Here is a 22,934-nt window from a genome sequence, read left to right as displayed (position 1 = left end):
AGCCGTAGTTTTTGTCACCTCGGAACATTTCGAACTTGTTGAACATTCTCCTGCCGCGCCACCTGAATGGTACCTTGCGCGTCGAAGGTTCTGTTGGGCATTTATCGCAAAGCATGAGTGCAGTGTAATTCATTCGGCCCAAGGTGAGAGAACCTCGGAGCGTCTCACCGTCTCCTGGGGAGAGGAGTTTACTGCAGACTCGTCATCGCAGCAGGCATAAAATGTTTCGATGGCGTACTTTACTTTCAGATTTCCCAATAGATTTAAAGGTGGCATTACAACTTACGAGTTCTCTGACTTAACTGTCGCTGACCCCTTCGTTTTCTTGGCGGCAGGCTGGTTGGGGGTTCCGTCTGATTTTCTTTTTTTGGTGGTAGTTGTATTGGTCTGCTTCTTGTTCTCTTTCAACCATGCTCGATGTAACTGAGTTCGGATTTCGCGAAACTGATCTGGCAGTGCTCTCTTGGAGTTGAAGTGATCGAAGGCCTCGAGGACCCATGCACGTGCTCAGACGGGGGTTGGCGAAATCTTCCATCTCATCTGATCGCGGAGCCACGTCGGTACTTGGAAGTCAGCACCCGGGATGGCCGCTGCTGAAACGCAACTCGGTGCTGGTTGAGATGCACGACTTGGTGCCGGGGTTGCGGACACGTTTGATTGTATCTCAACGGTGGGCTGGAGAGCCGCAGTAGCTGTCGGCTGGGCAGATGCGGATGCCATGACGCTCAAGACCCAGGGTTGATTTAATGCTTGCTTGTTTGGCTCAATTGCGGGAAAAGACAGAAGCTGATGAGGTCGCGAACAATCAAAAAAATGACGACGGTGGCAGAAACGCGTTTCCTGTTCCCGTACTGACTGTATTAGACCGAACCATTTGAGGTTAGCGGCAGCTTACCCTTTGCAGGATTTGGAGTAGTCTCAACTGTTGAGACTGCTGCACTCTTCGCAATCAATATCACGACGGCTGAGGAGGAAAAGGGACATGAATGTCGGGCTAGAAATTACCTTACCCAGAGCTTCCACATCAATTCGACTTCCACTAATTGTATCAGCCAGTCAATATCTGGCGATCTATGGATACGGAACAAGTAGGGATGTGAGATGTACATGCTAGCAAAGACATTGGCGCCATGTTGTATGGGGCAATAGCATATCCACCATCACAATAAAACTTCAAAAAGAACATACAACAGCGGGGATTCGCTGGTCGTCACCGACCCAACTACTAATCCGCCCCTTACAGGCTTGACGATGGGAGAGCGGACGGGATCCCGTATTTTCCTATAGGTATGGTCGTATGTGACATCCAGAGGCTGCATCGAGGCTCATACTCTTTGTCCAATGCCAGAAAAGCCGGGACTACCACAAATACCTGGAAAGTGTTTCATGGCAATGTATGTGGGTCTCACTATGACCTAGGAGCACCTTAAGGACCCATGGCCAATACATAAGTGCTTTGGTACAGACCATGAGCCGAGATTCAACCTCTTCATGGTTGGTGTGAGAAGGATGAACGAAACAGCTGAATCTTGAAGGATGAAATGTAAACTTGAGTGTTGTATTGATGCTGAAGTCTAGTGATTTCAAGGGGACCTGTTTCTCGAAAACGAACCCCTGTACCAACATATCAATCACCACTACTTAAAAGGGCAACGGGCGAATCTGCACAGGCTGGTTCTCCCCTACAAAATATTGTCAGTCCTCATGCATCATGGAGGCAATAGAAAGAAAAGAATACCTTCAATGATAGGTGCAAAAAGCTTGTTCTCAATGAATGCCAGACCGGCACCTATTACTAACTGTGAATATCAAAAACGCTCAGGCCACCAGGTGGTACTGCATACCTGAGAACTTGAGCTCGGGGGGACCGCCAAAGTCCTGGACTTGAACAGGCTGAAGCTCCTCGACGGCCTCTCTCTTGCGCCATAAGACACGTTTGGGCATCATGGATCGGTCTTCAAAGTTGAGACGGCCCAGAGCCCACTCACCAGAGAACAGACGACCGTCTCGAAGCTCAAAGATGGCAGCAGGGTCGCCAGGCTGAGCTTGTATCATGGGCTCGCCGTTGTCTTGAGGATTGGCGACGGGCTTTCCGTCAACAATGATCATGAATCTGCCGGGGATAGACATATTGGATAGTAGTTGAGTTATAGTAATTGAGTAGAATGAAAGATGATTTGAGTGATACTGATTCGCTTTGAGTAGCTGGGGATATGATGGGATATATATACTACTTCAAAACTCATCACATGTCGAGTTATCTACGTTACTCCCACCAGCTTCCCCGAGTATATCTCAAGGTCCGATCATTCTCGGAGGATCGACATGCCATGAAAGGATGTCTTGGATGACATGCATTGAAAACGTCAAGATCTACAGGCAAATATCCTGCCCAACGAAACTCAAAGCTCAGGCAACACATAAGTCGGGTGAGGGGATGTAAGACTGTTGGCTCAGATGAAACAGAGAGAAGGTGTTGGTTCGATGCCAGCCTCCCGCCATTCCATCACCAAAACCCATACAGATTCCAAACACTTGGATGCATGTGTGAGTTTACGTATCTCAAGGACAAGTTTCTGAGTTTGAAGAACAGCAGTGCTTATTTGAGACGCCATTTTGAGCTTATGGGCATGTTTTCCGTCAATATATGAAAGGCTCGCTGTTGGTCTGATAGCAAACCCTTCAGCTGCACTATGTCGATCTAAAATCTAATTCGTGCCGTAGGATCTCTGTCCCGTGTCAGCCATCTCCCTTGCTTCGCTAATCTAAGACTTTCATGCGGAAAAGCATAGCTCTACCAAGCTCATTGCCGTAAATAGCGATGATCTGCCAAAAGCTGATTGATCGACCAACTTTTCAAGACAGATCTCAGTTCAGCTTCGAAGTCAGAAACACTCCGGTTCCCCGGAGGACCATGTATTGGACGACGCGAGCCGGCACGGCACGGATGCGGGTCCTCCCGTAGAAAGTAAAGATTATCATTCCAGTGATGCCTCTATGAAGGTATCTAGGAGAGAAGAGAACTTGACAGAAAGACTCAGGTAAATCCGATACGGATTTGATGGAAAACAGGCCACGTATACTTGGCACCTTGCCTGAAGGTTAGAAGTTCTATTTCTCCATGAGGACCTGTAACTTTAGACTTGTCTCAAACAATGGTCTCCACACTTGAGAATTCGGATGTCTGTCGGGACAATAGCCAGGGTCCGAATGAGATGCGCCAATGGGTGCTTGTTCGTGATCCCGTGGCTCGCAATCTTGGTATCTCAGGATCATAGACGTCATAGATGAGGTGTCTAGGCCTTACTTGATTGGCCAGGAACCAAGATCTCGAATTGATGTCCTGTCCCAGACATGTCTTATGCATATGTCAAGATCTCCAGGGAACGGCTTCGTATGTGACTAGAGGCATATCCGCACCCATACACCGCCCCTCTGGGGACCAAATAACAAGTGACAGCTGAGTTGGAGTACTCTGGGGTAGTCTGTTTATGGTCACGGACAAGCTCTATCCGAAATACCAAGGGATTGGACAAAGGCTCGTGATGCTCCTAAGGATGCCGAGCTTTTCTCCGGTACACATGGCTACTATTGTTCCATATACGGCATTGAATACTTGAAACAGGTCTACAAAAGCTTAAGTTGCGCTCTTGTTGGGACGATCATAGTCACATTCGCATATCGAACCAATGGTCAAGAAGCGATTCTCCGAAATTATCTCCGCAACTTTCCAGAACAAGATACACCTCCGATGACAGAATATACTACCAAAATGAGCGATGTGACTATAATTTTGTATAAAAGAAGTATGCTTGAAATGGTAATTAGTAAAGAAAGTCTTCAGTATAGTATCTTGTTCTCAATCATCTGCCCATCATGCTCGGCTCTCTTGTTGTCTTGGTTCTTGCCAGCCTTTCCATCGCCTCACCAACTTTGGAGAAGCGAGCCATTACGTGTCTCAAAGTTGGTCAAACGGCCACTGCCTCTTGGACTAATAGTGCTGGCAAGAAATGTACATTCACGGGTGTTGTTGGTAGCAACTACGGTGCCAATCCTTCCGGATCAGGAGAGTAAGTTTCGCAGCTACCCTCCTCATTGAGAACATAATGCTGATTCAAAAAGCTACTCTTGTAACGGAAGATGCGGAGCCGGTTGCAGTGGAACTGCTGTTGGCAATGTCTACACACAAGACTGCTTCTCTCACGATATCTGCTCGTACTTTAACTCCGCTTCTGGAGGTGCCAGGTAAGTTGTCTTTTGAAAGAGTAGAGAGTTGATATTAACCTCGATAGTGACCCTAACTGCGGAGCTGCTTACAATGCGGCTGTCGATGATACCGCTTTAGGTTTTGCGAATGGTTGCAGCCAGACGAACCCAAGCAACAGTGTTGCCAAACCTAATAGTGCTCCAGTTTGCAAATAGGAAGGCTCACACTTTTCCCCAGAGGGTCAGAGATATCTTCAAAGCTAAGAGCCGTGCTATACCAGTCAGTCATTGTGTATAAAATGCAGTATCCCTTTCATGCACTTGTTCCGTGGACCGGTTGAAACTGTTGTATTTGGTTGCATGCCATGACTCCTTGCCGATGTCCCTTCTCTGGTGATATTGCCTCGTCCTGAGGACACTCCACTTCATCTTTCTTTTAATGCATGTTAGCTTTCCAGAGGTGTCGTACAAGTCATACTATCGGCTTCCTTACCCAAGGCTTCGTTTGTGAAAGCCATTGCTATGACTTCCTACTTTTCTTATATTCCAGAGCAGCTCCCTAATGACCATCGGATCAATCAAGAATCGTCTTTCAAACACATGGAGCTAGTACGAATTTCAAGAATGGTAACTGCATCGCTGTGAAGTTGGAGAGGATGGATGACATCTTCATGCTGACCTGGCCTGGCTTCGATCTGATTCGTTCGCTGTTCAGAGACCCCTGTTCATACCCATGCATCTGACCCCAGAGAAGGACAATACCCCTACAACTAAGGATGCCACCAAAGTCCTTGAAGTGACCTTTGGAGGAAGTAAGTTGAAAGGCGGTATGTGATTCAACATTCATCATGCGCAGAAGCTGACCGAGCAAAACAGATTTCAATATTTAATCAACACTGGGATCACAACTAACTTTTCTAAATTTCTTTCATTAAACACCTACCCTCAGAAAACTCTGCACTTTCACCATGTCTTCAACTCAGTGCGACGCCCAAGTACAAGCCCAGGACTCCGACACTAGTCGTAGAGCTCAATGGGCAGCCATCAGCAAACACCAAGCTGAGCTCAGCGATATTTGGGGAAAGCTTGAGCACCATCCCTCCTTCAACGGAGTCTTCTCACTCGGCAAAGATGGCATTTTGCGCTCCCTAGGCCCAGACCGCGATGTTCATGATGCAGTCCCTTTGTCGCCTCATCTGATCAAGGCGCTTCTTGACCGTCTGCCTTTCCGCCCTCAAAATGAGATCGATTTTCGTGGTGTCGATGGTAGAAACACGCCTAAAGAGCAGTGGTATCATCCCGACAAGGGTTTGTTGCCTCCGCCTCTAGTACAGACGGAAGAACAGAGGAAGTTGATTGAATCGAAGAGGGATGGGACAAGGAGACAACTGGAGGAGATGAAGAGGAGGCCGCGTTGCCCGCCCCAGATCATGTCGGACCACGATCTTGGGTTGAAAGAGACATCTCGGGCTGAAGACGTACCTTGTTAAGCCTGCAATGTAAACCCAGATTCTCGAGGGTAGCCTTCTCAAGAGACTGACCAGAATAAATTTACTACCTGTCATCGAAAAATAAGATTGTGCTTTGTCGGATGATACCGAAACATATGTGGCTTGTCCCGTTTCTAATTGAATGGGATAGCAATCTTGGCTGGGCAACGAAAAGGCATGACTGCTCAGCCGCAATCGTCAATTTTCGATTAGTGACATACATTGGCTGCCAGGACTGAAATAAGAATGGAATGTGCCATGACTAACTAAAATGCTTAGCCCTTCAGCTGGTCTCGCGGTGGCCTCTTGTGGCGTGAACTATTGAAGCTATTCTCAACATTAAGCAAGGCATAATTTCGGTAGTCGAAGTTGAACAATTAAGCTTAACCTTCAAGCACAAATGATCATAAATACTCAAGAGTCCATCGTGAATTTTAAGTGGAACGGCAACTGGTTTATATTGCTGACAGCTCTCGTATAGAGCTGGAGACACGTCGGGTCTCCCGTTGTGCACTGACGAAGGTGAAGCTATTTCTGTACACGACAGTTGTTTCTAGCGCTAAACACAGCCCCCAGATGGTAAAGCTGGCGCCTGAGTGGCTGGCCTAACAGCCCAGCTGCAGGGTTCCCAAGGTCTGGACCAGCAAAGCCACCGACAATGCCACCACCTGAACCAGCAGCAAGGTTCAGATGTCAAGGGAGGGAGCTTAGCTCAGGTATAATAAACAAGCTTCTTTCAGCTGGAGCTGAAATCTTCATTTTCTGCATACCTCTCACGATACTATTTGAGTATTTGCAAGAAGTTGAAGATACCTTGAACACGACACAAACGTACAAGTTACACCCGCTAATAACCGTCGACATGCGCTTCGCTGGCAGCCTCATCCTTGGCCTTTTGGCAGTAAACGGCCTGGCTCAAACAGTCATTCCTGATCAAGACGCAGAACCTTCAGCCATCGCTCAACCAGAACCATCAGCGCCCGCTGCTGAGCCCTCAAATCCTGCCCAAGACCAACCTTCAGATCCTGCCGGTGACGGAGACGCACAACCGACAGATGTAGATAGTGTTCCATCTGCCACAAATGGCCCAGAGCCAACAGCTGTTCAACCGTCAGATGAAGCTTCCCAAGCTTCAGGCGATGAGCAGCCCACCGCGACGGCGAGCGATGATGGCGAGGATGCCTCAACAGCTGAAGGCACAGCGACAGCAGATGGTGAGAGGAATGCCAATGATCTTTGCAGACACGCAAGCTAACAGTAGTTGAAGCTACCGCCACAGATGCCGACGCGACAGCTACAGCGTCCGAGACCAACGATGAGGACTCGACCGACACAGCCACTGCGACAGCTACATTCAGCTCTGCTCCTACAAGCACCGGCACCGTAGTCGAAGTCGATCTCAAGAACGCTACAATTGGCGAAAACGCTGAACTTGTCCAGGTCGACGGCAAGCCCGCTATGTAAGTCCCCAAAACTTCCCTGTCCCCTCCATAACTCCACTAACTGTCGCCCCAGTAAATTGAACGCCCCCGCCAACGGCCAAGCAACCTTCAGCGTCGCAGTCGACAGCGACGATGAGTTGAACACGGACGAGCTCATCTACATTGTCGCATCCATCCTCGTCGGCGAGCCCAGCAGCGCGAAACTCCGACGACGAGCCGACAAGACCGATTGTACACTGCAGATCCAGGCTGACGGGCAGAACGTCTATGAGGAACCGCTGTATACCAACAATGGCCAGTTCCAGGATGTTACCAGCAGCGGCATCCAGTCTTCGGATAAGCCTGAAGTGCAAGTAACGCAGAAGTGTGGCGACAAGCCATCGCCTCTGACTGTGAATAACGTTCGTGTTGGAAACGAGAGTGGTGTCAAGTCAAGCGCTGGCTCTGGAGGCTCGGGCAGTGGTGGAAGCGGAAGCGGAAGCGGTAGTGGTAGCGGTGGAAAGGGCGGCAGCAGTGACAAGACTTCCACAGCGACTGGTGCTTCAGCCAGCGAGACTGGCGACTCTGGAAATATGGGTGCCAGGGCCAGGGCCAGCGTTGGAGCTCTTGCTGCTGCTGTCCTGGCTGCCGCCGCCATGGTTTAAATGGACGCATTGGTTGACATCAAGATTGCATAGCGGGCATGAGACGCGGACATGGGAAGCTAGATTATACGAATCATTATTCACGACAATACTAATTATACATAATTGACTAATCGTATATACGGCCAATTCTCGTTATTCAACTGTCCGTGTCGCCAAACCTTGCATCATGTAGCAATTCCTGCGACCCTCTTGTCGTCATCAACCAACTCGTGATACCGGGGCGCGCTTCGTTGTCGGAGCGATTTACCGAACTTGATCATGACGAAGCAAACAGAACAAGCGGCCAAAGCGATAAACGCAGCGGAGATGAAGCAATTCTGATAGCCCATCTTGGTGATCCAAGGCGTGATACTGCTGGCCATTAGTGGCTGCGGATCTCACCAGCGGACGGAAACTTACCCATAACTAATGGCAAAAGACATCGTGTTGCGAACCAAAATAATCGTAACAATCGCATCACCGCTCAGTTCATAGTAGCTATCAATCAGATAATTGATACTGATGATCAGCCCCATGACACTCGTTACAGACAAAGTGCACATGGCGAAAATGAGGCCGAACCAGTGAGCCCCGTGCTGAGCGCCGACGCCCCAAAGGATCAAGGACGCCGGAACGCCAATGACGCAAGTAGCCAGCGGCCACAGACGGTGCTCAGCCTCCATGATACCATTGTTGCGACGCGCAAGTTTGATAGTAAGCCAGTCGCTCAATCGCCCGGCGAGAATGGCAGCGACGATGGAACCGAGGCAGCAGGAGAGGTAGCTCAGTCCGACCATCGAAGGCCTGAAGCCATATCCGGGACCAGACAGTATGATGGACGCTGTCGCGTTGAGGACGTTGAACCAGATGAGGTATGAACCATATGAAAAGCCAGCGAAAAAGATGACAGGCCAACCGAGGTATTGAAGCGAGCGTCCAGCGTGACGAGCCATACTCTGACTTGGCGTAGGTTGCCAAAGCGACATCTTCTGCAAGAACGTTCTCGGTTTGGCATGTTGGATGTTCGCTTCGTCAGCCTCTCTGACCTCAGCTCTTCCGCCCTCAGCAGCCTTTTCTTTAGCCTTGCTGTTGTTCTCATCGCTCGGTCGGGACGAACTGATCTGTAGAAGGTCGGCGTGTCGAGCGGTACGATTGTAATTGGTTTCTTCCATGAAGAAGAAGAGAACCACGAAGACGAATGAGAGGAAGATGGCGGGCCAGTAGAATACCCATTGCCAGCCTTGATACTCGGCGATGAAGCCGCATATGACGGGCGCGAAGTAATTGCTGCCGGCAAGGGTGAGAGCGTAGATGCCCATGTAGGTTCCGCGTTGATGAGTGAAGCACTGGGAGGAGTCAATCTCATGTCGGTCATGAGGTTAGTGGGTTGTACTTACGATGTCAGTGATGGAGATCTCAGGCAAGGCTTCGATGGGCGCGATGAAGAAGCCCTGGATGATGCATTTGGCGATCCATTCACCGTTGCTTGAGACGTAGGCGCTGCGAGCAGTCAGTGAGGTCACACACCAGTATCGCATCACTGGAAAGTATTACCTCCAAACACTTGTGCCCTGATAATATTCGTTAGCTGTTTCGTGATGAATGTATGAAATGACTTACGATGGCTCCAAGCACAGAGAGGAGGTAGGTCAAACGCTTGCCATATCGCAGCGAGAAGGGTTGCCAAAACAACAAGCCCCAGCCCAGGAGCAGGTACATATAGCCCGTTCCCTCATTGAGCGTCTTGATCGAGACCCCAGACTGCTGTGCGAGCGGGACGAGGACTGAGTAAACAGTGGCAGCAGACATGCCCGTGAACCAGGTGTACCTTTCCAAGTCAACAAAAGACACTCGAATTGAGAGGAAACAGACTCACAGGTTCTGACAGATCAATGCAAGAATTTTGCGACGAGGAGTCCAATTGAGAGGATCCTCTGGGTCGTCACTTGGCACAGGGTCAAGGACGATGTCGCCGTCACCACCACCTGCATGACGAACACGCAGATTACGATTGAGGTCAACAAGATGGATAGTCCCAGGAATGGGGTTTTTCACCACCAAGTTCACCATCATGAGCGTGGTCAGTTCTGGCGAAGGCAATCGAAGTGTAGAAGCAGTAGGGGGCCTGAGGGGAGGGTGTCGCGAAATGTTCAATTCGTGTGCTGTTGTACAGGGCTCTGTGTGACCTCTTATATCCTCATCCCCCGCACCTGTGTCACCAGGAGAAGGCGGGGGAATCAGCAACAACCGCAGTGCGATACGGCGTTCACCGGCCGATGCGCAATCTACGTATCGTATGTCGGACATGGCTGCTGTTGGTGGTGGTCGAAGTTAGAAGAACAATGGAAACGCCGCTAAGGATTGTTCCACGAAGCAAAGGGTCCTGGGGACATGTTGGTGGACGTCTCACAGATTATTCCAACTAGTCACCTGAAGCTTCTTGAAGCCAAGGTTTGTCGCTTTGATACAGTTGGATGTCAACAATGGGAATTTTGAGGATATTTATGTCGGATTGGGTTGTTTGGGTGGTCAGAAGTGAATAGTATCGTGAGCCAACGACAAGCTTGCGAGACAGTTGTCGACTGGAGTTTGCATTTGGCCCATGGTCCGAGCGTTTGCTTTGCTGGGCGACCAGCGGTGCAAACAACTGAAGAATAGGGCATCGAGCAAAGACCAAGGAGCCCGAGGTTCGAGAACTCCTAGGCCAAGACTTGACATATATCAGCTGGATGATCACAACTGCACCACCTCCTCATTGTCCTTCTCGCCATGCTTTCTTGGCAAATCTGCTGTCACACAAACACATTCTTCGGCCATGACTTTTGCCTCTTCTTCTTCAGTCCTCCCATCAGGGTCTTCCAAAGACTTCTCAAGTGTCACTACCCACAGCTTGAAGTCCCTCGAATGTAGACCCTTGGCCACCGAGATGGTTCCAGGGCTTCCTGTTGTACAGGTCAAGTCCGTACCTCTCGGCACTCCCGAGTTCGAAGAGAAGAGGGCTGCGTTGCTTGAAGCATTTGCAGCGAAGGTCCCGGAGGAGCTGCGGCTGCCTCTGGAGGTTATACAGAACCCTCCAACAGATGTCTCCTCGATCCCAACAACCTGTGGCATTTTATCGCCGGAGGAGATAATTATCACTGAAGGCTATGATGCTGTTGGCCTTGTTGAAGCAATTGCAAGTCGAAATCACACTGCGATAGCCGTTGCACGGGCATTCTGCAAGCGCTCCATCATTGCGCATCAACTGACATGCTGCCTGACACAATGGTTCATGGACGAGGCCATCGAACAAGCTCAAAAGCTTGATTCATATTTCGAGACACATGGGAATCCTGTCGGCCCCTTACATGGCTTACCCATTAGCATCAAAGATCACATCCAAGTTGCTGGAACCTCTTCCTCTCAGGGTTATTTCATCAGTATCAGTGACGATGACCAAGATGCGGACATCGTGTCAATCTTGCGTGCCCAAGGTGCCATCATTTACTGCAAAACCAATCAGCCTCAATCGCTGATGCATCTTGAGAGTGATTCCCACTGGGGAAGAGTTCTGAACCCTTTCAACATTCATCTGTCTGCTGGCGGTTCGACAGGAGGTGAATCTGCGCTGATTGCGATGAAAGGCTCAATCTTGGGGATCGGGACTGACATTGGTGGGAGTATTCGTGGCCCATCTGCCTTTTGTGGTATCTATGGCTTCAAAACCACATCGAATGTCTTGCCGACAAGGGGGTACATCAAAGGTGATCCGCCTCCAGCCGTGGTGAACATCCCTCTGTCGACGGGACCTATGTGTCGCTCCTTGAGAGACATGGACCTTTTCATGAAATGTGTCCTTTCTTCAACGCCTTATCTTTCGGATCCCAACGTCGTCCCGATTCCGTGGACTGGTCTTGAAACACGGTTCAATCGGCGCCTCAAGGTCGGCATCATCAGCAACGATGGCTTCATCGAGCCTCAACCCCCGGTGAAGAGGGCAATTTCCTGGGCCATGAACGTTCTATCCGACAGCAAGTTTTGCAATCTCATCGAATTAAAAGAGTTCAAGGTCTTAGGCGCGGAAAAAGCGTGGAGCCAAGTCCGAGGACTCTACTGGCCGGATGGCGGCCATCTCACCAAAAACGGCATAATCTCATCTGGTGAACCTCTTCACCCTCTTACAGAATGGATCTACAGAGACGCAGAGCCCCTGGGCATGCACACCGCCGTAGATCTTACAGCCGTTCACAAAGAGCGAGACGATTTCCGGCTTGCTTTTGCCAAAAGCTGGAGTGACCAAGATGTGGATGTCATTATCGGCCCGTCGTTTGTAGGGCCAGCTTGTGCGCACGACACGGCCGGCGGTTTCGGGGGGTCTAGCTCCTTACGGCAGGGATTTGCACTCATGTACCGAGGAGACGGTAATTTAGGGGGCTTTGAGCTACCGGGCAATGCGTTATCAGATTTTGAGAGATCAAGCGTTTTTTGAAAGAGATTTGTGGGAGGAGGGTGATTTTGGGGGTGCGCCTGTCAGTTTGCAGGTGGTGGCGAGGCGATATCATGACAATGAGCTCTTTGGGGCGTTGCGTGTGCTGAAAGACGTACTGAACTTGTCTTAATTGACCTCGTGGCTTGAATTGAAGATAAAACTACAAATATCTATTTTTGATCTTCGTTTTAATACACTAATTTCCGAAATACTGCAGGAATTTGCCGTGATACGAAACGAAATGTTCATCAAGTTTGTGGTTCGCGAGTGCGGTCAATGAGTTACGAGTATGGCGTCCCTAAACTTTGAACCGATGCTGCGAAGTAACCGTCGCGAACGCCAAAAATGCTATTTACAGCGATACGATTACTGCAAGATATCGAGCAAAATCTAAAAACGACCAAAAGGGAGCCATCGCCATTGCTGACTGTACTCGGCGCAAGGTACCATCTGCAACCAACCCAACCTACCCTGAATACGACAATTTTCGTCAGCCTCGGAGGCGTCTATTTTGACTTTTTTGATCCCGCCCTCCATAATCTCATTCTTAAAACTCTTTCCCAACCTCGGCACCTCGGTAACAAGATACGGTTTTACGGTTTTTCAAGGCTTGTTGAGGCTCTCTCTTGAACAACCAAAAATATGCTAGCCCACGCCACCATCCACCTGAACCCCGTGAAACCCCAGGAAAAAACAACGCGTTCACGGAAATACGGCGAGGGGCGTGATTGGCTTTCATGCAGTCTCTGAGCTTACTAGACATGGGGGGTTGCAATCGGCCGCCTTCCTTGATTTTCTTGACACAGAGTGAACCGTTACCCCATGCTTTAGCCTCAGGCCTCTCTCCGTTGAGAAATGGAGATGGAGATGAGGAAAACATGGGGTGCAGTTGGCAGGAATGGAGAATGGGGTTAGGAGATAAGCGGCGTCGCGACGATCTCTTGATGTTAGGTAATAGTGGTGTACTGACTTTCACAACGTTGCGAAAGTGGTGATAGCACCATCGGGAGACAAGATGGCAATTGAATCAGCTGAGGCGAAATGCGGCACAAAAAATGGAAGAAATCGCCAAGGGAAAATGGCGGCTGCTGCCGGCTTGGCCTTGGGAATGACCGGAGATAAGATGCGATGCGATGCACCAGGTCGCTGACCCATCATGATTGATGAACTTTTGAAGAGCATCCTGCGACATCAAGGCCAATAGCCCATATCACAAAAGACCATATCATTCCGTATCGAGAAGCTGGCTAGCACATTATCACGGTATTATTAAATCAACTGACACTCTAGATAACCCTAATTTCACTCGTCGAGTTTCCTGTAAAGGGAATGGGCTCACGTTCTTACTTGAAGGTTGTACGTCATATGACAATTTGTAGCACGCTGTTTGGACGAGCTTCTTGTCTGAGATAAACCTTGCACAGATGATTTGCGGGGAGGACTTGAATGATTGAGTAATGACCTTCCTCTTGGGTAAAGATTACTGACGGTGCCTGAGATAGCCAGCCGTCATTCCCGAATCGCGCCCTTTGCCTCGTCGATTGGCCCGTCCGTACTGCAGTATTATCAGTGGCGGGTGGATTCAGGGTTCTCCCTCTCTCAAACATTAGTCGCGGACGGACACAGCGATTGTTACGTTACCACGCGCTTGGGAGAAGTTGCCGCGGAACTTTTTATTTAGCCAGTGGGTGTTTGCAAGAAATTGGACTTTACTCGTTGTGGTAAGCTTGATGCGAGGTTATGCCGATCTTTAGTGATAGGTGAAGTTCTGTTGATCCTTCAATATCACATGGATTAACACAAGATAATCTCTTGGCTTTAGGATATCGACAAATATAACGTTATCGTGTAATACATAAAAGAGTCATACAAGCGGATTCGCCGTGTCCGGAGAGCGACATCGCGATAATGACAGTCACAACAATTCTGGCAGAGACTGGATCACAAATCCGGACAATTCCCTCGCGCCACTAGGCCCGGCTGTTTCTGTGGGGTGCTTTTCTTTACGGCCGGAGCCTCCACTTGAGGTGTCACCGTCGCTCGTACGAGACAGGGGGTGACTCGGATCTTCGGCATTCTAGACATGGCTCATGTTTCTCGAAATTTTGCAGAAGGACTCGGAGCACGCCACACGGTCATAGCCATTGGCCACCTTTTGCCCCCGTCTGTTGCCCGTTGCTTGATGCTCCATACCCATATCCGGGCCGTTACAAAGGTTCCTTTCTCTGATGGTCGGATGTTTTACAGCAACGGGCATGGCTTCGGTCGAGGTGTGGCATCTCGTGGCGTAGAATATGGAGTCGACCGTGTTTCCATGACAGAATATTTATTAAACGTCTCCAGATCTTGGTATTTTTATTACTCTTCGTTTACTCCCATCCTCTCCTCCCTTTCATCATCAATCATCCTCGCCTTGTCCCTTGTTGCATCCGTGACAGTGAAAACTTTTTTTTCATCGAGTCTCATCGACATCTGCAACATGGCCCAGAATCACGAGGATTTGGCCGCCGAGTATGTCGCAAACTCTATTCAAGCTTATTTCGTACCCTTGCTAATCTCATGCAATGCAGGCTCCACGAGGAGTTAGGTGAGCGCGTGCCCGCCGAGAAGAAGACTGATCTCGCCGGTGGTTATATCGCCCCTTCTATTGATGAGAAGAAGTCTCTCGACAAGCAACACTATGCTTCTGATCCTGAGTTCGGTACTACTCCCGACGGCGAGGAGCCCAACGATCATGAGAAGGCGACTCTTCGACGTGTAGGAGAGAACCTCCCTGCTTCAGCTTTCCTCATCGCTGTTGTCGAGTTGACGGAACGATTCACCTACTATGGTGCTCAGGGTCTTTTCCAGAACTACATCTCCAACAGCCCGACAGGCGCGGATGGTGCCAAGGGTCTTGGAATGGGCCACCAGGCTGCTACTGGTCTCAACCTCTTCTTCCAATGGTTCTGCTACGTGACTCCCATTCTCGGTGCCATCATCGCCGATCAGTACCTCGGAAAGTACAGAACTATCTTGGTCTTCTGCGGTTTCTACTGGGTTGGTCTCATCATCCTCTGGACTACATCACTGCCTGTTGCTATGGAGCATGGTGCTGGAAAGGCTGGATACATCGTTGCTATCATCGTTATTGGTCTTGGAACCGGTGGTATCAAGTCCAACATCGCGCCTCTCATCGCCGATCAGTACCAGCGACGCAGAATGGCTATCCGAACTGAGAAGAATGGCGAGCGCGTTGTCATCGACCCTGCTATTACCTACCAGCGCATCTACATGATCTTCTATTGGTGCATCAACGTCGGTGCCCTCTCACTGCTCGCTACCCCCTTCATGGAGAAGTACAAGGGTTTCTGGACCGCCTATCTCATGTGTTTCTGCATGTTCAATGTCGGTATCGTCACTCTGGTCCTCCGCCGAAAGACCTTTGTCAACCGCCCTCCCCAGGGCTCCGTTATCACTGATGCCTTCAAGGCTCTTGGTATGATGATTGCTGCTCGCAACACCGATGCCGCCAAGCCCTCATGGCGCGAGGCCAACGGAAAGACCAAGGCTGTTCCCTGGAACGACCACTTTGTCGACGAGCTTAAGCGTGCTCTCCGTGCTTGCAAGGTCTTCATCTTCTACCCCATCTTCTGGGTTTGCTACGGACAGTTCTCTACCAACTTTGTCACCCAAGCTGGTCAAATGCAAGGTCACGGTGTCCCCAACGATCTGATGCAAAACTTCGATCCCATCTCCATTTTGGTTTTCACTCCCCTCATCGAGAAGGTCTTGTACCCCATCCTTCGCCGGGCCGGTATTGAGCTTCGACCTATTGCCCGAATCACCATCGGTTTCTGGCTCGCTGCTCTCTGCCTCGCCTACGCTGCTATCGTTCAGCACATCATCTACTCTGCTGGGCCTTGTTACGAACACCCTGGTGAATGTGCTGCTGGCCAGGACGGTAACACCAAGCTTCCCAACAACGTGCACATCGCCATTCAGACACCCGCCTACATCTTCATCGGTATCTCTGAGATCTTCATCTCCGTCACTGGTCTCGAGTACGCCTACACCAAGGCCCCCCCCAGCATGAAGTCCTTCGTGCAGTCCATCTACCTCTTCACCAACGCTTTTGGATCTGCCATCGCTGAGGCACTTGTTTCAGAGGCCAAGGATCCCAACTTCCTGTGGCTCTACACTGGCGTCGGTATCTCTTCTTTCGTCACTGGTTGCATCTTCTATGCTATCTTCCGCCACTACGATGCTCAAGAAGATGCCATGTATGATCTGGACAGAGATGAGCCAACTCTTACCCACAACGGCGTGGAGCCCAAGACTGTGGATCACGAGTAATGATTTGTAAAGACTGTATTATAGTTACATAGTGTCATTGAACATATTATTTCAAACAATCGTGTTATGTATGCAGCGTAGTCGTGAAGTGCTAAATCCCAAAAATCGTTCGCCTTATTTTGTCATGCCCCGTTCGAATCTGTGACCTTGCGGGGCCTAGTTACCCAAAAAGGAAAAGCGGGCAGGGTAGACATCCTCGGTTGGTTAAGACTGCCCTGCTTTGTTAGTATGTCAAACGGTTATGCCAAACGTGCCATCTATCGTCTTGGGACCAGCCTCGTCTACCCCACCCTGGGAAAGCTTTGCACAATTTGGGCTTAAGTAGGGTGAGAATCAGTTATGGGCCTTGACGAAAAAGACACGACACTACTCATAGGCAAAGTGAAAGTGTCGTTTCCGGTGCACTGTCTCCGCGTCAGTGTTCAGCCACGCACGATAGTATACGTTTACTTTTGTTACAGCCGGCTCTGCCAGGGAATAGACTTCATATACCAAATATGGTTTCATACTACCATGGCTTGCCGCGTCACCTTAATAACAGTCTCAACCTAAACGTACTCGTAACTCAAGATCTCCTCGTCAACTTCGGCAAAGTCTCCCAATTCCATCTTGCCCCCTCCACTGACCTATTTTGCTTGATCCTTTGCCCATTGTGGCATATAGACTCCTGATTCCATATTTAGGGGAAATCAATCTGAACGGGTTCCGGTTGTAAGTCCATAAGGATTTGTCTAACGGTTTGGCTTTTTGATGCATAGACTTAGAAAAGATGACCAAGGGTAAGCAGACGGATGCGTACTCTAAGCAATGAGGTCAAGGACTTTCGTCCAGTACAGCTTTAGATCATAGGAAAGTAAGTTCCCACGGAATGGCCTGAACCTTTCGATGGAAGTTGATTCTGAAGCTCGGAGACAGACTTAGGGAACCCCCCCTGCGAGCTTCTGATTTCCTGCTGAACGAATGGATGTTTTAGACTATGCTTCACCTTCTCGATTTCGAATTCCCGAGAATGATTTTCCGGCAATCCAATTATGTCTTTCGTACTCATGAGCTGACAGAGAAACCGAAATCTGCGGGACAACAGAGTCTTAAATCTGGGAACATGATTCTTTTACACATGGATTCTGGCTCGTATCGAACATATAGGGCGGATCATGGTTGCTCCGCAGATCTCACTACGGTTTGGTTAAGAACAGAATCTTCACAACCCTGGTTTGGAAAACTCGTGGGATTTCATTGCCAAAGAAACTGATAAGTCCTGTGCGTCTAGATTCCAACAGTTCAGGCCAGGAGCTATCCCATCAATGGGTTTGGTTTTTAGTTACTGCACTATGTGACGCCTCCTGCCGTTCTGAACTGATAACGAATAAGAACAGGAGGACTTTGTGATCTTTTAGCTGCAGAAGGGGTGCAGCCTCGAAATATGAGAAAGATGATTTGAAGCGTGAACTCGAACCAATGACCTCAAAAAACAAAGGGCGGGTGCAAGGAGAGAGTTTTAGGATTTTAGGTTCGGATTTTAGAAGGTTTGTAGGCTTTAGGAGAGATACCACTGCACCACTACCCTTTGTTGAGGATATGTAGGATCGTATTAGAATATAAGGGTAGCCGAATGGAAGAATATAGAGTTAAAATATCTCGTCCGTGTTGACAGTCATGCACATAAGCACTTGCGCTCATTCACAGCTTCGGTCGCAGGGAACAAACTTCTGACCTTAGATAATGCGGTATAACTAATTTGTCGAAAGGCCAGCTGAATCTACACGAAGTGTGCTCAGGTCTCTTTGCTATTAGAATAAAGGCCCAAGTTTTCGTATCTTCCTGAGCTCGGTTCTAAGGATGACGGAAACTGTCAACTCCATCACCTTCTGTTAAGTTGATAATATCGAAACCAAGAATGATTAGTAATTGGCGTCGTATGATTTGATGTAACTATTTGAGCCACTGGACGCTCATTCGTCCCTGATTTTCTGGTTTATTTCAGGTTGAAGTCCGTTGCAGCCTGCGTTCAGCCAAAGCTGGAGTTTCCCTTTCGCACCACCACCTTTAACATGGCAAAGAGCCATCAGATCTAGAGACAATCTTGCCAAGCTAACTTACCTCTTCTTTTTACCAACAACCTACAATAGAAATGCTTGACGACACAGTGGACCTGGTTACAATTGATGTACTGGGAACAAGGCATCGCCAAGCATTTGTGCAAGCTCTGATGAGAGTAATGGAAACAGACGTAGCGGAAAGAACTTTCGCAGAGACCCATTGATGGACTTCCTACGATTGACTCGTATCAAGAATTCCACTGGCCGCAAGACGGCCATCCTGCTACTCAACATCTCGACGTTTGCCCAGGAACGATTGAGAAAGCTCGCCAGCTACGTTGCAACCTTCCATCGAGAATGATCTTCCATCTACCGGTGAGTTCTCTTGATTGGCCCTCACGCGCGGCTCACCTGATATTTTGTCCCAGCTACTATGTGCTTTCGAAGAAGCCACTATGGATTCACAGCCATTCTACTTAAGACTGTTTGAGCTGCTAGCAGTGTCTATTCATCAGATTGCGGTATACTTATATCAACAAGATGGCGCCAACCATACACATCAAGACTATCAAAGGTGGATAGACTCACCACGCGATTCCAGTAAATGGGATGGGTATCGGCACCCAACAGCTTTCTGCCACACATTTTATATCGCGGTTGAGAGATACCCCAACGGGGATGCCGATACCGTCGGATATTGGGCTGAAGCAAAGATATTTGGTGGGGTCTTTGTTTTTGACCGCGGAGAATCAGAAACAGAGGTAGGCTGAACCATAGGCTAGTCAGACATGTGCTAACATCTGGGTAGTGTAACGAGCTGTACCTCCATTCCGGTCGACGAGCAGGTCCATTTACTTTATTTCCCCTCACAATGGAACAGTTTGAGAGACTCGTCGACTTCCTTCTAGGAGAGACAGAAGAACCTGCTGCGTCGCGAAGTCCTCTCCCATTTACAGCGACGTCTGAGAATCGTTGGCGATGGCATACTTGGGATGCCATGGCCCGATATCACATATTCCGTGATAAGTACGAGCGATCCGTCAAACCAGATAAACCAACTGGCTGTGTCAAGTCTGCGGTAGACTGGCCAGAGATAGCTGATGAACTGTATCTGATCGGTGCAATGCACGATTATTGGGATGGCCAGCGAGTAGATAAGAACAAGGTTCGGGCAGCTCTGGAGCGTTTGCAACAGATCACTCCGTCTTCGCCAGTGTGGCCAAATAGGAACGCACATTCATGGACAAAGGATCTTCTTGAATAGACTTCATATCATATCCAGAAATACGCGCCATGAATCCCTTACCAATTTCCAGTGAACTGGGGATAGTTTGGGGTCTTGACCTCTCTATCAGGGTATACGCCGCCCCTCTGTGGCTGCATGCCCTCCCATTTTGCTTTTGCTAATTCTCTCTTCTCCTCCACGGCACTCCTCTCGGAGTTATCAGAAGTTTTCTCCTGTATCACCTCCTTGTTCTCATACTTTCCCGATTCATTAGGTTGAGTGTCTTCCTTGCTTACAATCTGCCATTCGTCCTCGGTGTCTGGGTTCGAGGCTGGGTTGAGATCAGCGAAATTGACAAAAGGGAGAGATCTCGAGTTTTGAACTCCTTACCGGCTGTCAATTTTTCGTTGTGATTGTCTGATGACATTGTTGGCTCTTTCAAACTCAAGGTTTCGTAGTCTTACTTTGTAATACGTAGGTTCTGTTCTGATTCCCTGGGTTCAATGGAGGTGAATCTTAAAAGCAGGTGACGTGTCCCAGCAGGCAGCCGGTGGCGAGAAGGATCGCCCGCCACTTTGTTGACTAATCCACATGGGCCTATGTTCAATGTAGTGAGACCCTGGCATTGTCAGGAAAAGCAATTGCTAGTGAATAGTACATTGTTAAATACGAAGAGATCCTGTGACGACGTCAACTAAGACGAGATCTTGATCCGAAGTATGGAATTATAATTGAAGCTAACAGTCTACGTTCAGACACTACAAGTCCAACAATGACCCAGCTACGCGCTTCCCATTGTCGTCAGATTCACGCCCGCCTCGAGATGCTGCAGCCTTGTATACACTGGCAATCTCACTCTGCCATTTCTCAACATCTGGTCTCACGAACCGACGATCATAGGTGATCAGACCATTCACCTCGCCTTCAACATCACTCGTCTGAGTATATACGGCACCGCTGCAAGCGAAACGCTGAGTCTGCTCACGAATGTCCCGGAATAAGACGCCGGATCGATAATTGTATGAGTCGAGGTCCTCGTTGATTTCGTATGTCTCCGGGATGCTATCGATGGCTTGCTTTACGTTCCAAAGGCTGCAAGGGCAGTTAGTGGTGAAGTTGAGCACAGAGATGGGAACTTACTGGTCAATTGAGACGTTGTGACCAATGCCACCGTACTCGCCTGCGATACCGATACGCTCAGGGTCATATGGAGTCTTCGGTTGCGAGTAAAATGGTGTGCCACACTGAGGTGCAGCATAGTTGTGATTGTCCTATAACGAGTCAGCAAAGTCGTCGGTAGGGTCTTGGGATCTACCTACATGGAAGTCGCCAAACCCGTGGTCGTTCCATCCGCTGATAGAGTTGATGAGTCTCGACTTGTCAAGCTTTCGCACCAGCTCAGTCAGGCTCTTCTCAGGAGACCCGTCTCGCTGACCCCAGCCCTCGTTGTAGATGACCTGTCTTGATCAGTAAACGAATAATCCCAAGGAGTCGCTTTATGTACCCAGGTAACGATTGAAGTATAGCTTCTGTGTTGTTTCACAAGAATCTCAAGTTGTCGCTCAAACTCGGCTTGCTCTGCGTCGTTGGGCTTGCGATTGCCGTCTGCAGGTAAACTGGGCATATCTTGGATGACCAACAGACCAAGCTCGTCGCATGCCTGGTAAAACAGATGCGGCTCATATTTGATCTCCGGTCGTCAGTGTTAAAATCATATCAGCGGTCACAAGGTCATACTAACATGTTTGCGAACCATGTTGAAGCCAAACTTCTTTAGGAGCTTCAAATCAGAGACCATAGCCTCCCTGTTCGGTGGCGTGTACAATCCATCGGGCCAGAAACCTTGGTCAAGAGTTCCAAACTGGAACACAAACTCACCGTTGAGAAGTGGTCGTGTGACGTTCTCAACTTTACCTTTGGATATGGTTCGAAAGCCAGTGTAACTCTGTACCTTGTCTCCGCTGTCAAGTGTCACGGTGATGTTGTAAAGCGTTGGGGAGTCGGGCCACCATAGTTTCGGCGACTTGGCGGTGAAGGTGAATTCTTCATCGGTGGTCCCTTCGTGAGATGCCAGGTTCGTGCCATCGCTGCCCTCAATCTCCACTTTGGCAGATTTACCGGACTCTTGAGAAGTGTGAACAGTTACGGTGACTAGAATAGAATGTTCAGCGATCTAATGAGACACCGGGGACGGGGAATTACTGACCTTCACCATCTGCACCCGCAGCGAGGTCAAGATCGGTGATGTAGTCTTTCGGAACGGCCTCAAGCCAGACTTGCTGCCAGATGCCCGAGCACGATCGATAGAAGATGTGACTAGGTCGCAAGGTCTGTTTTCCAATGGGAATAACTTGATCGTCCGTCGGGTCGTTGACAAAGACAAGCCTGGTAAGATGTTAGAGCGTGCTTCAGTTTGGAAGCTCAATCATGGACTTACAGCTCATTCGACTCTCCAAACTTGATGTCCTCTGTCACGTCGACAGTGAAACGGTCGTAGCCCCCAATGTGCGTCGTCTTTTCTTTCCCGTTGACAAATACGGTTGAGTTATAGTCGACGGCCTCAAAGTGAAGGAGAACGATCTGGTTCTTCCAGTTGTTCGATACCTCGAAAGACCTCTGGTACCAGAACTCGCGCTCGTCGAGAATCTGCAATCCCGACAGAGCGCTCTCGATGCAAGCTGGAACCAGCACCTCACGATCAAGAGGGCCTTCTTTGGGCGGGTTGCTGAGATCGCCGTCGCCTCTCCATGTCCAGATGCCATTCAGGCTCTTCCAAGCATCGCGCTTGAGCTGCGGTCGCGGATGTTCCGGCCAAGGATTGGTGCCGACCTTGTAAGTCCAGTCGGTGTCAAGTGGAGGTTTTTGAACCTCGTATTTTGTCTGCGCTGAAGCGACGTCGAGAAACAGAGAGCCAAGCCCCGCAACGGAGGCAACATTTGACCAGAACATTTTGAAAAGTGATGGTTACGATGAGTGAAATTGCGCATGAGGATGAAGGAGCTTTTGTACTGCCTTAGCATGCCATTCCGTGTTCCCCGCCTGCATACCACGTTGAGTTTGTGTGAACCTTATGACGTCTACATCGTCAGCGCTTAGCGAAGAG

The 22,934-nt window shown here is 49.3% G+C and overlaps 10 protein-coding genes and 1 non-coding gene across 12 annotated transcripts; 6 read left to right on the top strand and 5 right to left on the bottom strand.

The window, feature by feature from the left end:
• Positions 1-971: 971 nt before the first annotated feature.
• Positions 972-2,245, bottom strand: FOXG_09817 (uncharacterized protein). Its single transcript, XM_018389044.1, has 3 exons — positions 1,845-2,245; positions 1,739-1,789; positions 972-1,682 (listed from the first exon to the last, which is right to left on the bottom strand). Exons 1-3 carry the CDS (start codon positions 2,128-2,130, stop codon positions 1,642-1,644), a joined length of 378 nt encoding a protein of 125 aa, XP_018247235.1. The 5' UTR covers positions 2,131-2,245; the 3' UTR covers positions 972-1,641.
• On the bottom strand, positions 1,182-1,297 carry FOXG_20159. The gene has a single exon (XR_001936408.1). It is a non-coding gene; the product is annotated as a 5S ribosomal RNA (ribosomal RNA).
• Positions 2,246-3,846: 1,601 nt separating the features above from the next.
• On the top strand, positions 3,847-4,517 carry FOXG_09816 (uncharacterized protein). Its single transcript, XM_018389043.1, has 3 exons — positions 3,847-4,070; positions 4,123-4,245; positions 4,293-4,517. The coding sequence occupies exons 1-3, from the start codon at positions 3,877-3,879 to the stop codon at positions 4,420-4,422; spliced, it is 447 nt and encodes a 148-aa protein (XP_018247234.1). The 5' UTR covers positions 3,847-3,876; the 3' UTR covers positions 4,423-4,517.
• Positions 4,518-5,055: 538 nt separating this feature from the next.
• Positions 5,056-6,117, top strand: FOXG_09815 (uncharacterized protein). Its single transcript, XM_018389042.1, has one exon. The coding sequence runs from the start codon at positions 5,175-5,177 to the stop codon at positions 5,694-5,696; it is 522 nt and encodes a 173-aa protein (XP_018247233.1). The 5' UTR covers positions 5,056-5,174; the 3' UTR covers positions 5,697-6,117.
• Positions 6,118-6,444: 327 nt separating this feature from the next.
• Positions 6,445-8,910, top strand: FOXG_09814 (uncharacterized protein). The gene is made up of 3 exons (XM_018389041.1): positions 6,445-6,910; positions 6,964-7,156; positions 7,212-8,910. Exons 1-3 carry the CDS (start codon positions 6,559-6,561, stop codon positions 7,780-7,782), a joined length of 1,116 nt encoding a protein of 371 aa, XP_018247232.1. The 5' UTR covers positions 6,445-6,558; the 3' UTR covers positions 7,783-8,910.
• FOXG_09813 (uncharacterized protein) lies at positions 7,768-11,785 on the bottom strand. 2 transcript variants are annotated; one of them, XM_018389039.1, is made up of 6 exons: positions 9,641-11,785; positions 9,385-9,592; positions 9,319-9,335; positions 9,162-9,264; positions 8,185-9,110; positions 7,768-8,136 (listed from the first exon to the last, which is right to left on the bottom strand). In XM_018389039.1, exons 1-6 carry the CDS (start codon positions 10,069-10,071, stop codon positions 7,950-7,952), a joined length of 1,872 nt encoding a protein of 623 aa, XP_018247230.1. In that variant the 5' UTR covers positions 10,072-11,785; the 3' UTR covers positions 7,768-7,949. The 2 variants fall into 2 exon arrangements, with proteins under 2 accessions (XP_018247230.1, XP_018247231.1); XM_018389040.1 differs by having other exon boundaries at positions 7,768-9,110; positions 9,641-11,250; positions 11,303-11,785.
• Positions 10,580-13,827, top strand: FOXG_09812 (uncharacterized protein; the record flags this gene model as incomplete). Its single annotated transcript, XM_018389038.1, has 2 exons — positions 10,580-13,588; positions 13,735-13,827. The coding sequence occupies one exon, from the start codon at positions 10,580-10,582 to the stop codon at positions 12,230-12,232; it is 1,653 nt and encodes a 550-aa protein (XP_018247228.1). The 3' UTR covers positions 12,233-13,588; positions 13,735-13,827.
• Positions 12,375-13,434, bottom strand: FOXG_20158 (uncharacterized protein). Its single transcript, XM_018400429.1, has one exon. It carries the CDS (start codon positions 13,110-13,112, stop codon positions 12,780-12,782), a length of 333 nt encoding a protein of 110 aa, XP_018247229.1. The 5' UTR covers positions 13,113-13,434; the 3' UTR covers positions 12,375-12,779.
• A 465-nt stretch (positions 13,828-14,292) lies between the features above and the next one.
• FOXG_09811 (POT family proton-dependent oligopeptide transporter) lies at positions 14,293-16,643 on the top strand. Its single transcript, XM_018389037.1, has 2 exons — positions 14,293-14,743; positions 14,803-16,643. The coding sequence occupies exons 1-2, from the start codon at positions 14,316-14,318 to the stop codon at positions 16,565-16,567; spliced, it is 2,193 nt and encodes a 730-aa protein (XP_018247227.1). The 5' UTR covers positions 14,293-14,315; the 3' UTR covers positions 16,568-16,643.
• Positions 16,644-18,596: 1,953 nt separating this feature from the next.
• FOXG_20157 (uncharacterized protein) lies at positions 18,597-19,870 on the top strand (the record flags this gene model as incomplete). Its single annotated transcript, XM_018400428.1, has 3 exons — positions 18,597-18,981; positions 19,035-19,367; positions 19,415-19,870. The coding sequence occupies exons 1-3, from the start codon at positions 18,964-18,966 to the stop codon at positions 19,868-19,870; spliced, it is 807 nt and encodes a 268-aa protein (XP_018247226.1). The 5' UTR covers positions 18,597-18,963.
• Positions 19,871-19,908: 38 nt separating this feature from the next.
• On the bottom strand, positions 19,909-22,780 carry FOXG_09810 (uncharacterized protein; the record flags this gene model as incomplete). Its single annotated transcript, XM_018389036.1, has 8 exons — positions 19,909-20,200; positions 20,296-20,428; positions 20,688-20,893; positions 20,972-21,075; positions 21,151-21,288; positions 21,573-21,955; positions 22,038-22,216; positions 22,269-22,780. The coding sequence occupies 8 exons, from the start codon at positions 22,778-22,780 to the stop codon at positions 19,909-19,911; spliced, it is 1,947 nt and encodes a 648-aa protein (XP_018247225.1).
• Positions 22,781-22,934: the final 154 nt, after the last annotated feature.

This window comes from Fusarium oxysporum, chromosome 11 (assembly GCF_000149955.1).
Source record: "Fusarium oxysporum f. sp. lycopersici 4287 chromosome 11, whole genome shotgun sequence".
NCBI classification, from domain to species: domain Eukaryota; kingdom Fungi; phylum Ascomycota; class Sordariomycetes; order Hypocreales; family Nectriaceae; genus Fusarium; species Fusarium oxysporum.
The sequence above is the reverse complement of the archived record's forward strand: the minus strand, read 5'-3'. Positions and strand labels throughout refer to the sequence as shown.

Excerpts from the sequence above, each read along its gene's own strand:
- FOXG_09817 (XM_018389044.1), bottom strand. The coding sequence starts at position 2,130 with ATGTCTATCCCCGGCAGATTCATGATCATTGTTGACGGAAAGCCCGTC. Across the intron at positions 1,790-1,844 it reads CCCCGAGCTCAAGTTCTCAG|GTGCCGGTCTGGCATTCATT; the intron begins GTATGCAGTACC and ends AGTTAGTAATAG. Across the intron at positions 1,683-1,738 it reads TTTTGCACCTATCATTGAAG|GGGAGAACCAGCCTGTGCAG; the intron begins GTATTCTTTTCT and ends AATATTTTGTAG.
- FOXG_09816 (XM_018389043.1), top strand. The coding sequence starts at position 3,877 with ATGCTCGGCTCTCTTGTTGTCTTGGTTCTTGCCAGCCTTTCCATCGCC. Across the intron at positions 4,071-4,122 it reads AATCCTTCCGGATCAGGAGA|CTACTCTTGTAACGGAAGAT; the intron begins GTAAGTTTCGCA and ends TGATTCAAAAAG. Across the intron at positions 4,246-4,292 it reads TCCGCTTCTGGAGGTGCCAG|TGACCCTAACTGCGGAGCTG; the intron begins GTAAGTTGTCTT and ends TAACCTCGATAG.
- FOXG_09815 (XM_018389042.1), top strand. The coding sequence starts at position 5,175 with ATGTCTTCAACTCAGTGCGACGCCCAAGTACAAGCCCAGGACTCCGAC.
- FOXG_09814 (XM_018389041.1), top strand. The coding sequence starts at position 6,559 with ATGCGCTTCGCTGGCAGCCTCATCCTTGGCCTTTTGGCAGTAAACGGC. Across the intron at positions 6,911-6,963 it reads AGGCACAGCGACAGCAGATG|CTACCGCCACAGATGCCGAC; the intron begins GTGAGAGGAATG and ends CAGTAGTTGAAG. Across the intron at positions 7,157-7,211 it reads GTCGACGGCAAGCCCGCTAT|TAAATTGAACGCCCCCGCCA; the intron begins GTAAGTCCCCAA and ends CTGTCGCCCCAG.
- FOXG_09813 (XM_018389039.1), bottom strand. The coding sequence starts at position 10,071 with ATGTCCGACATACGATACGTAGATTGCGCATCGGCCGGTGAACGCCGT. Across the intron at positions 9,593-9,640 it reads GCATTGATCTGTCAGAACCT|GTACACCTGGTTCACGGGCA; the intron begins GTGAGTCTGTTT and ends TGACTTGGAAAG. Across the intron at positions 9,111-9,161 it reads AGATCTCCATCACTGACATC|TGCTTCACTCATCAACGCGG; the intron begins GTAAGTACAACC and ends GACTCCTCCCAG.
- FOXG_20158 (XM_018400429.1), bottom strand. The coding sequence starts at position 13,112 with ATGTTTTCCTCATCTCCATCTCCATTTCTCAACGGAGAGAGGCCTGAG.
- FOXG_09811 (XM_018389037.1), top strand. The coding sequence starts at position 14,316 with ATGGCTCATGTTTCTCGAAATTTTGCAGAAGGACTCGGAGCACGCCAC. Across the intron at positions 14,744-14,802 it reads CACGAGGATTTGGCCGCCGA|GCTCCACGAGGAGTTAGGTG; the intron begins GTATGTCGCAAA and ends CATGCAATGCAG.